Source organism: Aedes aegypti, chromosome 2 (genome assembly GCF_002204515.2).
Source record: "Aedes aegypti strain LVP_AGWG chromosome 2, AaegL5.0 Primary Assembly, whole genome shotgun sequence".
Classification (NCBI taxonomy): domain Eukaryota; kingdom Metazoa; phylum Arthropoda; class Insecta; order Diptera; family Culicidae; genus Aedes; species Aedes aegypti.
Window position 1 is genome coordinate 288,489,921 of NC_035108.1, and position 15,900 is coordinate 288,505,820.

The following is a 15,900-nucleotide window of genomic DNA, read 5'->3' on the forward strand; positions in this document are numbered from 1 at the left end:
CAAAATATTACACCAGAATAATAAAGAAAAAGATCGCACAATAAAACCGAAAAGGGAACATCAATTCCAACACTGAATGAAAACAGAGAAGTGGGGGTAACTAGATTCAATCCTGTTATTTTTCTTTTATTAACCATAACCCACTATCTTTTGACATTCTCTATTCACACAATTTTTACCTCCAACATTTCACCTTACCTTAAAAGATTTATTCACGACAACTTTATTTTTTGTCAACAAAAATTAAATAAAGCTGCACATCCCCCATGAATTATTTTGATTATCGAAGCATATGAAAGAGGAAAGATTTAACTTTCATCTGACCAAATTTGAAACATAATGATTTTTTTTGTTGTAAAGTTACACAAAAGACATAAGGTACCGTCACCATTCACCGTGTATGAAAAAAGGTCTTCAAAAATATGTCTAATTCTCATAAACTATAAATGTTTATTGTAAATATAAAGAAAATTATATAAATAGTTATGTTTGTCAAAAAGAAGTAGACAGCTGTATTCGCAAATGGAATAGTAAGGTCGCATCACCCCTTTCTATAGTACCATTCACCGTGTCGAACATCGTCAATTTTTGCGTTACGTAATAAATAGACTGGCCCTAAAACAAAAATGTTGTAAAACTCAACGGGGCACCCCCTAGATATGAACCTTAGGGTAAGAAAAAGGCTCTCAAAAAATTTCAACTCGATTGGTTGCTCCACCAGCTGGCGCATTCAATTTGTAGTTTGTATGGGATATTCGTTTCAAATATATAGAGAATTGACCCAATGTCACTGTTTCGTTCCGTATACTAGTTGGTCACGTTTAATTGAGCCCAGAATGACAGATACACTATTTGATACCCTAATGAACATAATTGCAGAAGGTTGTATGTGGATTTGAGCTCGTTTTCATTAACTTTTCAGTTATTGAAAGTAAGGCTGAATCAGCCTCCCGTACAATCACATATATGCATGCGCCTTGTGTAGCAGCTCGCCCAGCGTCATAGGTGGCTATGATGCGCTTAGTGGCTATGTTGAAGAAATACAAAGCAGTATAGCATGAGATTAGCGAATCTGCTTCAAATAGTTAAAACACCAACTTTATCAATTTTAATCATGATACATCCTTCTACAATATTGTTCAGTAAGGTATCAAGTAGTGTTTTTGACATTCTGGGTGCAATTGAACGCGGTCAACGATTTTCCTGAACCAAACAGTAGATGAAGTGCTGAAACCCATATGTTTGAGCTGGAAATCCCATATTAACTTCAATTCAAATGCGCCAGCTCATGGAACGACTAAATGAGCTGAAACTTTCAGGAAAGCTTCTTCTAACTCTAAGGAATAATCCTGAAGGGTGCCCCGTGGAATTATACAACTTTAATTTTCTCCCATACTAAGCTGGGCCAGTCTAGTAATAAATGAACGCTGCCCAAGGAACAATGTTCCGAAAGGTACATTTTTAAGGTTATCTAAATTTATGATCATTAGAAATTGCCTGAATAATTGGACAACCCATTTTTTTTTTTTTTTTTCAAAAAAGGCTTGCTCTTCAATTGAATCATAGCATAAATAAGAAACCTCCTATAAAATTCAAGTTATTTTGAAGAAACAATTCTTAAGATATCATAAAACAATTTTCACCCATTTTTAAGAGAAAAATATTTCAAACTTTAAGGGAACCGAAATGAATAGAATCTTAGGTTTAAAGTACGTTTCGGTGGAAGTACAAATAAAGTCTTTGTATGAATGAAACCTACGCCTTCATAGAGCTGCTAATATAGTCCCCACACACACTGGAGCAGATCACTGTTATCGACGGCCAAAACCTCTATTACTGTGGATATGTATCCTAAAGGTTTGATGCCTTCGGAAACGTATTTTGGAATAATTTATACAACTTTCGGAATTCGTCGTATTTGATCTAGATATGTAAATACTGACATAGAGCAGTTTTATCTTTTGAAAGGATCGTCCTAACAAAAAAAAACTTCCTTCTGTAGAGTTGCTCACTAAGTCATTTTTGACACATCGTTCGAAGACACTTATACTCTATTACTGACATGGATGGCGACGCTTTATGAAAACAGGAAAAAATATCGATTTTGACCGTTTTCTCGTACAAAAAACTGTTAAAATAATTAATATGCGATTTAAATTGAGAAATTTATTATTTAAGCTGCTTTCAGATCTAGAGAATAATCCGGTCATAGTGTTTGCCCATGTGCTCTTGGGGATTAGAGCTACGTTGATACTGTGAGATACATTCATCAGCTACAATTTTGCCGAAGACCGTTTTCTAATTTGATGTCCCAGTAATTAGTTATATATTTTTATATGAGTTGTGAAACTTTGCCTATAATTATTAGGCTGATCTGCAGTAGAGGGTCTTGTCCCGGGAATCCCGGGACAAAAATCCCGGGAAATCCCGGGATCTAAAAAATCCCGAATCCCGGGATATTTTCGAAAATCCCGGGATTTCCCTAAATTGCATGGTGAACTAGAAAATACGAATCTATGACATTTGGTCGAAAGACTTTTGGTCGAATGACATTTAGTCGAATGACATTTGGTCGAAAGTACATTTGGTCGAACGGACATTTCGTCGAATAGACATTTGGAGGACCCAGATAGCCGTAGCGGTAAACGCGCAGCTATTCAGCATGACCAAGCTGAGGGTCGTGGGTTCGAATCCCACCGGTCGAGGATCTTTTCGGGTTGGAAATTTTCTCGACTTCCCAGGGCATAGAGTATCTTCGTACCTGCCACACGATATACACATGCAAAAATGGTCATTGGCATAGTAAGCTCTCAGTTAATAACTGTGGAAGTGCTCATAAGAACACTAAGCTGAGAAGAAGGCTCTGTCCCAGTGGGGACGTAACGCCAGAAAGAAGAAGAACATTTGGTCGAAAAGGTTTAGTTGCAACAGGAAGCATATGATATTTGGTCGAACCGACATTCCATGGAAAGGATAGTACTTGAATCTTAATAGTATGGAAACAAAGTTTTACGTTTATGCTGGCTACCGTAGAGAGTAACATTTTATCGCTAATACAAGAGTGATTGAATAATTCAAAAAGTAACGGGAATTTTACCAACAATCTATATGCAATTAGCAAAATTTTGATATTTCTTCCAACATATTCATCAACCTCTTGCTTTGGATTATAGCTTCTACTGCAAACTCTGTTATTCACCCGAGGTCATCATCACTATCAGCAAAGCCATATATTTGCTTGAGGAATTTTATTAAGCTTAAAGCCACAAAAGGCCAAGTGGCCATAAGTAGAGTTACTGACACCTAACATTCACTTCGCCATAAAGGTTTTCCTTGAAGCAAATTTTTTTTTTGCCCTTTTTTAAATCTTCTTTTCAGCTTTCAAAAATCTTACCCACGTCCGTGAGCTGCAAGACCCGGAAAATGACAAATAAAGAACCTGAGCACTCTCTTCGAATCCTTCCTTCAGATGAGCTGATCTTCATTTCGAAGAACGAATAATAAATAAAGAAAACATTATGTTCTCATCGTTGTGTAATAAAATAAATTGTTGAGCAGTTTTTCAAAGAATGATGATATTTCAAAAGAAAAATAAATTCACTAGAGCCTAAGTATTACAATCAATGTACAAAAAACAACTACTAAAAAGTTCATTTGAAATATCATTGAAATCCAAGATTTTGGCATAACTTCAAATTACAAATAAAAAAAATTATGAAATTTAATAATAAGACTACATAAAATATCCCATTTTTTATTCTACAACAGATAATGATACAGATTATTGAAGAGAACACGTAATCTTATCAACTTTGCAAAACTTAGAAAACAATTATCAATTTTACCAAATGATCTTTCAATAAACCATTTCAAAATAAGCTTCCAATCAAATTAACGTTCAAGTAAACATCATTCGACTAAAATTAATGTTTTAAAGCCATTCGACCAAATGTCCGTTCGTCCAAATGCCCTTTCGACCAAATTATTTTCGACCAAATTTCATTCGACCAAACGTCATTCGACCTAATGTCATTTGACGAAATGTCCTAAAGCCAGAAGATACTATTGTATTATTTTCAAATAATGGCACAGATCAAGCTACATGCTTTTCTGGTGACTGTTGATAAGGAATGTATTTTTGTTATTGAATTTATCTTACCCCATATGCGTTTTTATTGAGGTTTAAGGAATTTGTTTTTTTTTTTTGTTTCTGGTAATGTTGTAATGTTCAAAAAACCATAGCAGGTTACTCTACGGTTTGTTTAATTTGTCAATAAATTCTTTGGTGCTTGAATGATTCATCATATTAAAATTTTATTAATGCCATTTGCCCGGTGTACCTTACAATTTTCCAGGACGAATATGCCTGTGTTTTTGGTTGGTTGGTTTGACTTTATTAACGAGATTTTTAGCCCTAGGCTAGTTCATCTCGGGACCAACGGCTTTACTTCCCTTCCGAAGGAAGTCGTCACTATAACTTTTTACGTCATAAATGACTATGTCGGGGATGGGATTCGATCCCAGGTCCTCGGCGTGAGAGGCGAGTGTTCTAACCACTACACCAGGTCCGTCCCCTGCCTGTGTTTTTCATGCCAACAATTTTGAAGCATGAAGATTCTTTTTGACACAACAATGTAAATAAGTTGCATTATCATGAGAGTAGATTTTGAAATAAATGGTAAAATTTGAGAGTGATTGGTATTCCCTATACTAAACCTTATGCATCACGATTGATTTCGTGATGCGTGCGCGTGCGCGTTTCAAATCAACTATAATAAATGCCCGTTGACTTTAACTGTAGATTGGTGAAATATTGATAAATGGAATCTACGACAGCATTGTTTTTTTCTATCATAATTCAACTTAACCTTCGAAAACAGGTTCGAGTATTGTGAAACTGCTCTATAAGACTCAACAAAGCTTCAATACGCGCTCTGGTCGTTCTATAGTCGTTTTTGGAAGCATTTGATTTTTGTCCCGAGATCCCGGGAAATCCCGGGATTGAAAAAAGAAGGTAATGAAATTTGAAAATTTAGCAGCAAAACTTTCAACAATTTTCAATCTGAATACAACTCCTCACGTTGCTTCAACAATTCTGAGACACAATTCTTATTTAACATGATTTTCTTCAAGAAATTCCTTCCAATCCTCTGATCATTCGTTTTGAAACTCACATCAAACGAGTCATTAACTTTATTTAAAGGTGTATGGCGGTGCCAGTCTCGATAAACAGCATTGGAAAACTACCACGATCCATAAAAGCTGAACTGAAGAAGGCTCACTGACATTTTTCACATTTTTCACATCATTGTAGTTGCCATGCATTTTCTGATTCTTTAAGAGATTAGAATGATAAAAAACAAGCATTCCAAAATTCCCGAATTTGACAACATCCCCATTTTGGCAACATAATAATTACGCCTTGTTTCTTAAATCGGGAATGCATAGTTTTCATTTTTTTGATAATTTCCCGGAATCCCGGGAATTCCCGGGAAGTGAAACTTTTATTTCCCGTTTCCCGGGAAGTCAAATCTGGGGATAATTAGAAACTCTAGCAAAAGTAGTTATTTTCAAATTTTCCTTTCTTTATTTAAAAAATCTTTTTTTATCATAACTTCATGATTCCAAATCTTTTGACATGTTTTTGAAGCTAATTTAATTGTTTTTATACTGTGAATACAAAGAATTTGATTATAAAATGTATTTTCATAGTTATTTCACAAAAACTACCCCAAAATGTCAAGAGTATTTTTTTTTTTGAATTATTGAATATTTTTCGCTGGAAATTACATTTTTACTTTTTAACTAAAGTTTATGAACAATCTTGTGATAACTTCAAGTTAAAAAAAATTAAAAAAATGCGTTTGTTATAAAGTTTATAAAAAATGCATCTAAGACCTTTTAAAAGGTTTAACAAATAATAAAACACAGTTCCACCTTAAGTTTTAACGATTAACTGACAAAAATTAAAAAACTATAATATTTTCCTTTAAAAATTCATGTTTTTGGGCAGTTTTTGTTAAATAGGTAAGTCAAAATAATTTTTAAATAAACTTGTAGTGCCCACAATTTGAAAACTGCTGTATTTGCTTCAAAAGCATGTGAAAATATTGAGAATTGGAGAAATATTCATGATACTATGGTCAAATAGAAATATTTTTTTTAGTAAAAAGAGGAAAGTTTTTGTTGAGAAAACTGCTTTTAACTAAGACTAGCTTTGATTTTAGACAAATTTGATATGCTACAAACTTTTCATAAATTTAATTCCATGAAGAACTTTATGAACTTTAAAGTTGGTTGGAAAATAAAAAGTTATGATAACTTCACTGAAGGTCGTATTTCATAACTTGAAAATGTATTTTCAAGTCGCTTGTGCCGCCTCTATATCTTAATATTTTTGGCTCAAATTTTTAAGGTTTCCTTTTTTATGTGATTTGAATTCAGAAGAGCACACAAGTTCTTGGTTTTGAAACATTTCGCAAAATAAGCCGCACCTTAGTGTACACCTACCCTAGCTCAAAATTGTGAAGTACTGTTATATATCTGAATGCTGCAATATATTTAGCAGCCCCAAATATACTGGAGACACATAATTTGATCTTTGAGATATGTTAAACGGTTATTTTTGTTCAGTAAGGTAATTACTGTCAAATTTTCAGAATGGGAAAATAAATGCTCACACGTCAGTTAATATGGCAGTTTAGCAGATAGAGGCACCTTGCATGCAATTCACAATCCGACAGTGCAGTGTGTGTTACATGTTGGTTTTGTTGGCAATGACGCGATCTAGTCTATGACAAATATTGATAATCACACCAATATTGAATGTGATAGAATGTTTACCCGGTAGTCTACTACGGTGTGAGAAGTGCAATATCTAAGGAGCCAAAAGATGAATCATGGATTAATCTTTAAAGGTACCCATAAGGGAGCAGTTCATCAGTTTCATTAAAACATGGTAAATTGGCAGAGAAAGCTTTCAGTTGATGTGCCAAAGAACACTGACCCGAAAAGCCGGTTCTGTCCCAATTGTGTGGTCAGAAAGTAGAAGAGATTATGGAGAAATCTCAGTATAAATAGTTTGAGGAATTAGGAAAAAATGTAAATGAAAAAAAAAACCTCGAGATACACTTTGAGAAACCACTAGATGATCATCTGAAGAATACCCAGAAGCAAATCAAGTCAATGAAAGACTCCCAGAAATAATTTCTGAAGACAGTCAAGATGAAAAAAAAATGCTAAAATATTTGAAGCAATTTTATAAGGAGGTCCAAGACGGTTTCTTGGGCGAAGTTTTGGAAGGATTGCATGATATTGTAATATAATCCTACAGTTGCATATCGTAAGTAGTTAAGGTTAATCCTGGTCCAGAAACGTCCACAGGTACAAATCCTCTCTGAAAGTCTCTTCCCGGTTTGTCCTATGTGTTTTAGTAATATGAATTTAACATCCAAATTAGGAAACTCTCTATTCTCACCATCTTTCGATTGATTTGATTAATGATTTTTTTTTTTCATGAAATTAATTTATGGGAAAACAACTATCTATAACAAGTACGGAGCTGATTTCCAACTGTAAGATACTCTGTGCGTTAATGGATTAAGACCTAAATCGAAGAAGAAGAAGAAGAACTCACTCACTGTGGTAGGTCAGAAAAGTCGATTTGCGCGCAATTTGTAATAAAAAACATTTGCGATTCTTAGAAATACACCCCCACACATAAGAATCTGATCCTGATTGAAGGATTGTCTTACTTAGCAGTCAGAGTTGGTCGACTTTGGTGATGGGTTGAATATTTGTGCTCATATCCGACCATCGTTGCATTATTATTCATGATTGTACCATAAATAAACGAACTAGATCGAAATAATTTGTATGTCACTTGTGTGTCAATACAAAATAGCGTACATTGTTTATCCATGCAAAAAAAACAGAAAAAAGGCTTACAAGTGGAATTTTCCCCCTAATAAAATATCTGTCCATGTCAATCTAAAAGTCCAAATCAATTCAGAATACCAGCCCAAAATTAATGACACCAATCACACAGGAACTAAGTCCCATTTGTGCCCAATATGAATGGCACCGTAAACGATCGTAAACATAAATGTCAACTATTCATAAAGCACAAAAAATGGGTGCGACATCAAAGGTCTAAGCTGAGCACATCCGGCATCAATGGTTTTCTGTGGAAGTCTATCGAAAACAGAAACACTACTGCTTGTAACTGATCACTGACCTATTGAACTCGAGATTAATTCCTATTTACAAATATCTCCGCTGAAAAGAGTGAACTGATCTCGTTTGCCTACACACATTCCTCGTTCACGCGTTACTTACGAATAAATTGGTGCGACAAAAGAATGCGCCCTACTGGCACAGATGACGACTTGGTTGGACGCAGCATCAGAGCGTCTACGATAAATAAATTTGTTCGTTGGCCTTCGAAGCCGCGCTGCAGCACCGCGTATATTTCCACTTCCGAAACGATTTATCTTGGACTGGATCGCACGGTGTGTCCGAAACCGTTATTAATGAAAAATATATGACCATCAAATCTTCACCCGATTGGAAATATATGGTATACTAGCATCCTCTCCGTAAATTCGAAAATGTGTGTTCGAGTGGAACGAAAGTAATAAGGTAAAAGCACGGTTTCTGGTCAACCTTAAGGTGAAATTAACTTCTTAGATTGCACTAAAACTTCAAAGGCTTTCGTGAAGTTTAATCATGAACAATGATCAAAATCGGCATTGTGAGTAATTTCTGTGACGTTACCACTAGAGACTAGATGCGAACTCCAGTTTCTTACAGGTAAGTAATTCGGTAACTAAACTTTTCCATGATTGGAATGGATTGATTGAGGGCCCTATTTTAAAAGTCGAGTCGATCAAATTGGCTATGGGACAGTTATGCTTTTTTGAACCTGATTTAAAATAAAATAATTAACTCATTACGTGTGGTTTTTTTTTTTAATTGTCTTTTGACGTTGGATAACGTCTTACGGCAACATACTGGGGTACAATTTCGAAAAACGAAAAATCGCTCGCGTCACGAAAAGTGGTTAGATTTTGACTGTTAATAACTTACTAACGCCCGGATAGATTTTCCAGATTCTTGCACCAATCGATTGGAAATCTTTCTACGAATCTTCTCTAACAATGAAAACTATTGATTTTCACGACTAAACTATTGAAAAATTGGGATTAATCGAGGCATGTCTTATTTTTCATGGAAAAGCACATTTTTCTTGTGTATTCCTGACACAGACATCATTGCGCGATATCTTAGCCACTTTCGTCATTCAAAGGGAAACGCCCCTTTCGGTCTTCTTCTTGCTCCTCTTTATTCTATCGTGTTCAGTCGAAGCCAGCCAAACTCCAATCAGCCACGCGCGCATCAGTCAATCTTCGACCAGCAACCGGAGAAGGATTCACATCGGAATAAATTTTACACATTCGTCGCTGCTGATACTGCTTCTGCTGTTTATTCATAAGCTAAATACTGCGGGTGCCGTGACATCGGTCATCATGGCCAAGGAATTCCAGCTAGCCTATTGAATTCGTGGAGAATGCGTCCAGAAACCTTGATAATTGCCGTCGGAGAAGTGAGCAAACCATCGCAAACAAGGATGGACAAGGAAGCACATAACTACCGACCGCATTTTAATTGAATCGTCTTCGGTAATCTTTTGGTGTGTTCCTGTCTAACAATGGAATGAAAACCCAGTTCGATCTACGGTGACTACCCCCAGCCGTCCTTTTCAGGACGACAATTTCATTTTGAAAGAGTTATGAGAATTTTCCACAGTGAAGAGCGTCATAATGATTAGTGATCAGGGCCAAATAATACTTTTCGAGAATTCCTCTGTGGGCATGAGTCGGATAAATTGCGGACGACACTAGAATGAAGAATCCATCCCGGTTTGCCACGCATTTAGCGATGATTAAATAATTCCGTTATCATCGTCGCTTTTTACATGTGTGCTAGAGCTATCAGTATCAACTTTTCGAACAAAGAGCTGAAATCAGCAACAGCGTTGTTGGTGTTTTGATTTGATAAGAAATTGTCGATCGAATCGAAATTCGCACACAGAGAAGACTACAAAAATGCTACCGCCGCCCGACCCGAGCGACGAGAACATAGGTAAAACTTTGCTTGTCATTTCTCTCCGTTGAAAACAAATCAACCGAAATTATAATTGATCTCTGGTTGTAACTCTTTTACGTGGAATGCATTGTTGTGGTACTGAAAAGGGCCGTTTTGTTTGATATCGTGCTGCAATTCAATTTAGCGCTTTCGCCACGAATACGACGAGCCAGCTGGCTGTCCTTCGGCACGCTTGGCGTTGATCGCGCATTGGTTGGTATCCACAAACAGACCGACCAGATAGGCCTCGCTCGCTTCCTGCAGGGCGATGACGGCCGAGCTCTGGAATCGCAGATCCGTCCTGAAGTCCTGAACCACGGACCAGCCGCTGGAATGGCAACATGCGGATCAGCAGTTTCGTCGATTTCTGGTAATGACGGATCTCACGCAGAACAACCGTTCCCGGCAGATAGCAATGCGGCTTCTCGCCTCCTCCGGTGGTTGTGGTGCTCTTGCGAGGGACCTTTCCTCCAGTGGACTTATGGGCAGTCCGATTGATACGAGCCATCGTCGTATTAATGGTCTTGCTTTAGTGGGATCCGAAGTCAGTTTGAGGTTGGAGCACTTCTCCTTGAAGTCCGCAAACTCCATGTTCTCCTCTTTGCTCAAATCGATGGTGAAGTTGCCATCCGTCCCCAGATACCACGACGAAGCAGAAGAAGTTCTTCATGGCGCGGAACTTCTTCGAGTATCAAAAGGAGACCATGCCAATCATTGTAATAGGCACTAGAGAAGTACCTCAACCTTAAACTGGCTTCGAAACCCACTAAAGCAACCAATCTAAGTAGATCATGCGTGGACCTAACGTTCAACCGGAATATTTGTTTGGAGAGTAAGTGTTAACGCTCATGCTTCTTCTTCCATCGACCAGTTCTATCGGTGTTGAAATGTTAACCGAACCAACCAAATAATAACACACAATGTCCATAATAAGTGAGAATTGACTTGCAACAAATAAAGTGAAAATTGATTAGATTTTTAGCAGTAGAATTTTTTCATAATTTCGTGACGGTCTCAAGCTAGAAAAAAGAAGAAGCTAACGTTATCCAACGTCAACTTGGCGGTCGTATCTCGGAAACAACCTCTTACTTTTTTTTAATTAATTTAATAACCGACGCCAAATATGTCTCAATACTGGTTTAAAAAATGACAATATCCCTTGAAAATGAATCTTAATTCTCAAATCACCATTTCTATACAATTTATTTCGAGCCATACCATTTCTTTCGAACAGTGGGTGCAGAATTGATGATCATTTTCATTCGTTAATAACGGTTTCAGACACACCGTGATGCTTGCTTTCAGTTGGATATTCGCTCTAGTTTTTTCGTTCGGTTCGGCTACCAAAATCAGCATCTTGATGTGGAAGGGTGAGGTACATGATCCACCGCAGTAATGGCAACAACAGGGTGATAGGTAAACGAGGTAAGGTGGACAGAAACTGTGGCTTCTCTTGGTCGTTGCATCCGATCTGAGATGACGATGTTGTTCCAAAAGGACTTCAACTACCACACGGATCACCGGTCGAGATTCTGTTCTCAAGGAAACGCGTGCGGTGAATAACATTTTCGGTATATAAACTCATGTGAGATGTCATGGCGTTGTCATTCGTTTAGGGTTATATCTTGCGACACACCACAACTGGACTGTTTATTCAATGGCGTTCAAAGTAAGTTTGTTTGTTCTGTTTTATTCGAATTATCAAATTAATCTTTTCATTCGATTCTTGCAGTTCATCCCACTGTTCGCCTTGCTGGCTGCTGTATCAGCTCAGTACCATTCAGGATTCCATGCTCAATCTCCAATCTATCACCAACAGCCTCTGGCAAAAGGATTCGTTCAACCTGCAGTTGTGAAAACTTTGGCTCAACCCGCATATCTGAAAACTGTAGTAGCTCAGCCAACATATGTCAAGACCGTTGCTCAGCCAACCTATGTAAAAACTATAGCACAGCCCACCTACGTTAAGCAAGTTGAAGAGTACGCCCCACCTCACTACGAATTTTCATACTCCGTTCACGATGAGCACACCGGAGACATCAAGAGCCAGCATGAAACTCGCCACGAAGATAAGGTGCAGGGACAGTACACTTTGCTAGATGCCGATGGCCACCACCGCGTAGTTGACTATACTGCCGATGACCATAATGGATTCAACGCTGTCGTACGCCGTGAGCCCGTTGGAGTTAAGGTTGCCCAGCCTGTGGCCAAGGTAATTGCCCAGCCAGTGCACAAAGTTGTGGCCCAGCCAGCTTACTACTCAAGCCATTATTGAAACAAAAAAGGAAGTAACCCGCCATTCACTTAGTCATCTGTCGATCATCAACACATCCTTTAGAATAGGTAGTTAAATTTTTCGAAAATACATTTTGTTGTTCAACTGAAAAGTGTTTAACTTTATTGAAACTACTATTGTGAAAAGAAAAAAAAAATCACATAATGTAGTCCATGTCTATAGAATAGCGTTTCTCGAACTTCTTATAAGTTATAAGTTACACAGCGTAACAAAAATTACATTTTTGCGTGTCTCAAGGATCAAATTATGTGTCTCTAGTAAATTTGGGGTTGCTGAATCTGGTGCCATTCTCAGAAATGTTCCAGCACGTCACAAATTTTAGCTACAGGTCGCCAAAGTTGTATAAAACACTGGTTTTATTAATGTTTACATGAAATTTTAAGTACAATTTATCAAACTTTTTTGTAATCTAATCCACCAAACATGCAAAATAGAACTTGAACTTTCATTTCAGACATAATTTGATTGAAATTGCGCGATTAAATTTCGATTAAATCGATTTTTTCAACATGCTTGCAGTCTCCTTACAAAATTCTTCGTTTCTTCTATATGGCAAAATACAAAAATTCTCCAAACCATCAGAAAATAACTTTTCCGTATCGAAAGTATTACAAACTTTAATGATAAGTATTGTTATACACATAAAGTTTGAATTCTGTGGCAAATTAAGCCAATATATTACCTTACAAGCTGGCAAACTTGCATGCAAGTTGGCTGAAATAGTCATTTTTTGCATTTTCAACAGTCGATATCTCAAAAACTAGACGTGCTATGATATTTCTGAAAACGGCAATGGACTCAGCAACCCTTAATTAAGTGAATGGCGGTATTTTGGTGCTAGAGACAAAAACGTGTTCCGCTGTGTTATTGTTAGTTCTTAAATAATAGGGTACGCCAAAAATCCTCTCGGCGGTCGCAAAACTTTTCTTAAGTATTCCCTCCTCCAATTTTCAGCACAATTAATCAACGGAACAATAATGTTTCCTTGTCTAATACTATAAAGACACATAGTAAGAAAAAAGTTAATTACATTGCGTTCACCTGCTGGTCATGCGCAATGAACGATAGGCACCAACCAGACAGTAAAAAACTAGATACTAAATTATTTCGGCGAGTTCGTTGCTTTCGTTCATTGCCATCCCCGCACAATTGGGAGCCAAACATTTGCTCGCACAAGTTCAATGTCATACGGAAGCAGTATTCAACCCACAGGGTGTCTGCAGAATATCCGTCAAACTTTGAAAACAAATGTATTAAACTCAGCGTAGAATGGGCATGGGCTTGGTAAATGTTGGCAATGTTGGCATGGGCTTAGCCAAACTCTCTGGAAAAATGCAATCTTTCTCATATACAATTGCTTGATTGCGATGTTCTACGTTTTATTATCATGTTTGATTTCTTCGACGCTAGTCTTCGACATGCATATCAAGAAGTAATTTCGTTTTAGAAAATATTTTTCAAAAATTCTTGGACAAAAGTAATCTTCTTCTTTTTTGACTATACGTCCTCACTTGGACCGAGCCTGCTCCTCAGCTAAGTGTTTTTATGATCACCTTCCCAGTTATTTACTGAAAGTTTTTTTGACAATTGACCATTTAGGCAAGTGAATATCGTGTGGTAGGCATAACGATACTCTATGCCTAGGGAAGTCGAGAATTTCTAACCAGACGAGATCCCCAATCGAAGGGGTTTCAACTCACTCGTTTAAGGCTATCTTCGGTCCCTCGATAATATTTTAACATTTCTGCTAAATACTACCCTATAAATCATTCAAAAGATTTATCAATAGGAATCTACAAATGATCTTGTAAGCAACGCATCATTTTGATTCTTGATTTTAGTGAATTTTAGCTCAAAAAGGCCAAAGAACGATCAACGCCACTTAGGTATGATGTTTTTCCCAGCAAAATTATCAGAAATTTGAAAATAGAATGGATGGGAACATGGACAAAATTGTTCTCGAATTTGGAATCGCCAAGAATAGGTTACGTCTTTTAATTAGTTTTAAAATTTATCTTATTTTATCCTAGAGAATATAATTGTTTGATTCTAATTGTCCTGAAATTCTTCCACGAATGACTCCATAAATTAATTTGGATATCAAAATCTTTAAGAAATGTTAAGGAAAACAATCAAATTTTTATTCTAAAGATTTCTCTAAAATTCAAACAAGAGTTTGAATTGGATTGATGTAGGCTGACCATTAGGGTGCCAATGAAAATCGATTTTTCGAATTCTACTCAAAAGTTTTGTCTCCTCGAAAAAAGTCTCCATGTAAAATTTGAGCTCAATCGGACTTCATTAAGTGTGGGGGCCAAGCGGTCAAAGTTTGGCTTTTTTGACCCATGAAAAATCTCCCAAGAGGGGGGGGGGTTCATGAAATTTCCGAAATTTTTTTTTTTTTTGATGCCAGATGTCTTAGAAACGCATGAAACTTCGAGATCTGGTGTTACAGTGACCCCACGCAGTTGAATCACCCACAATTTATGAATCAGCTGATTTGAAAAGACAAAATTATTATCAAACTTGTCACAAAACATCACAGAGTTATTTTTACACATAGTTTCTTATCAGTAAAAATAATTCTGTGATGTTTTGTGACAAGTTTGATAATAATTTTGTCTTTTGAAGTCAGCTAATTCATAAATTGTGGGTAATTCAACTGCGTCGGGTGACTGTATTTGACTTTTTTTTTTTTTTTTTGAAAAAATCGACCTTTTGGGACTTAGTAAATTTTTGAGTTGGGGGAGTGAATTGAATTTGAAATGAACGATTTGAATTCAATTGCTGAGAAATTCAAGGCAATAGTATTGAAACATATCCTATATCATTGTTGGCCACTGAAAGCATATTATATGTGATATTTCATTAGGGTGGTTCATTTACTTTCCATTAGGGTGGTCCTTTTTGTTAAAAAATTAAAAAAAATATATAAAATTTTAATTGAATATTGAAGACAATAGTATAGGAACATCTCTCACATTATCGTAAGCCATTTTCTGCATTTAATATGTGGTATTTTATTAGAACGTTATATTTTAGAAATTATCAATAATAAAATTGAAGCTAAAAAAAAAAACTTAGCTGTCTTCAAGACCCTAATCGACAACTGCATTATAAACTGCTACTGCTTGTTCTATTCCTGTTGAATTTTGGATGGGGGGAATAGCTAACAACTCACGGATGCCATCACCAGATACAACTATAGCCAATCGTTCAGTTTTGGGGATGGCTTTAGACGACAATATACTAGGAAACAGCTTTGAATCCCAGTGAACTGTTAAGTTTACCTGTGGCTTAAATGTTGTTTTCAGCTCATGGTGCTTTTGCTCACGAATTTGTTCAATAATGTTGAAACGTCGTGCCCCAAAGATTTCGCTATAGATGAAATTAGAAATACCGCATTTCGATCACTCACTTTGCAGCGGTCCAAATCAGCAGCCACATCGACAGTAATA

General features: G+C 36.7%; 1 protein-coding gene and 1 pseudogene across 1 annotated transcript; one reads left to right on the forward strand and one right to left on the reverse strand.

Annotated features, from left to right (window-relative positions):
- Positions 1-7,143: 7,143 nt before the first annotated feature.
- On the reverse strand, positions 7,144-10,784 carry LOC110675183 (annotated as a pseudogene).
- A 935-nt stretch (positions 10,785-11,719) lies between these two features.
- On the forward strand, positions 11,720-12,533 carry LOC5565393 (cuticle protein 7). Its single transcript, XM_001649664.2, has 2 exons — positions 11,720-11,815; positions 11,879-12,533. The coding sequence occupies exons 1-2, from the start codon at positions 11,804-11,806 to the stop codon at positions 12,419-12,421; spliced, it is 555 nt and encodes a 184-aa protein (XP_001649714.1). The 5' UTR covers positions 11,720-11,803; the 3' UTR covers positions 12,422-12,533.
- The last annotated feature ends 3,367 nt before the right edge of the window (positions 12,534-15,900 follow it).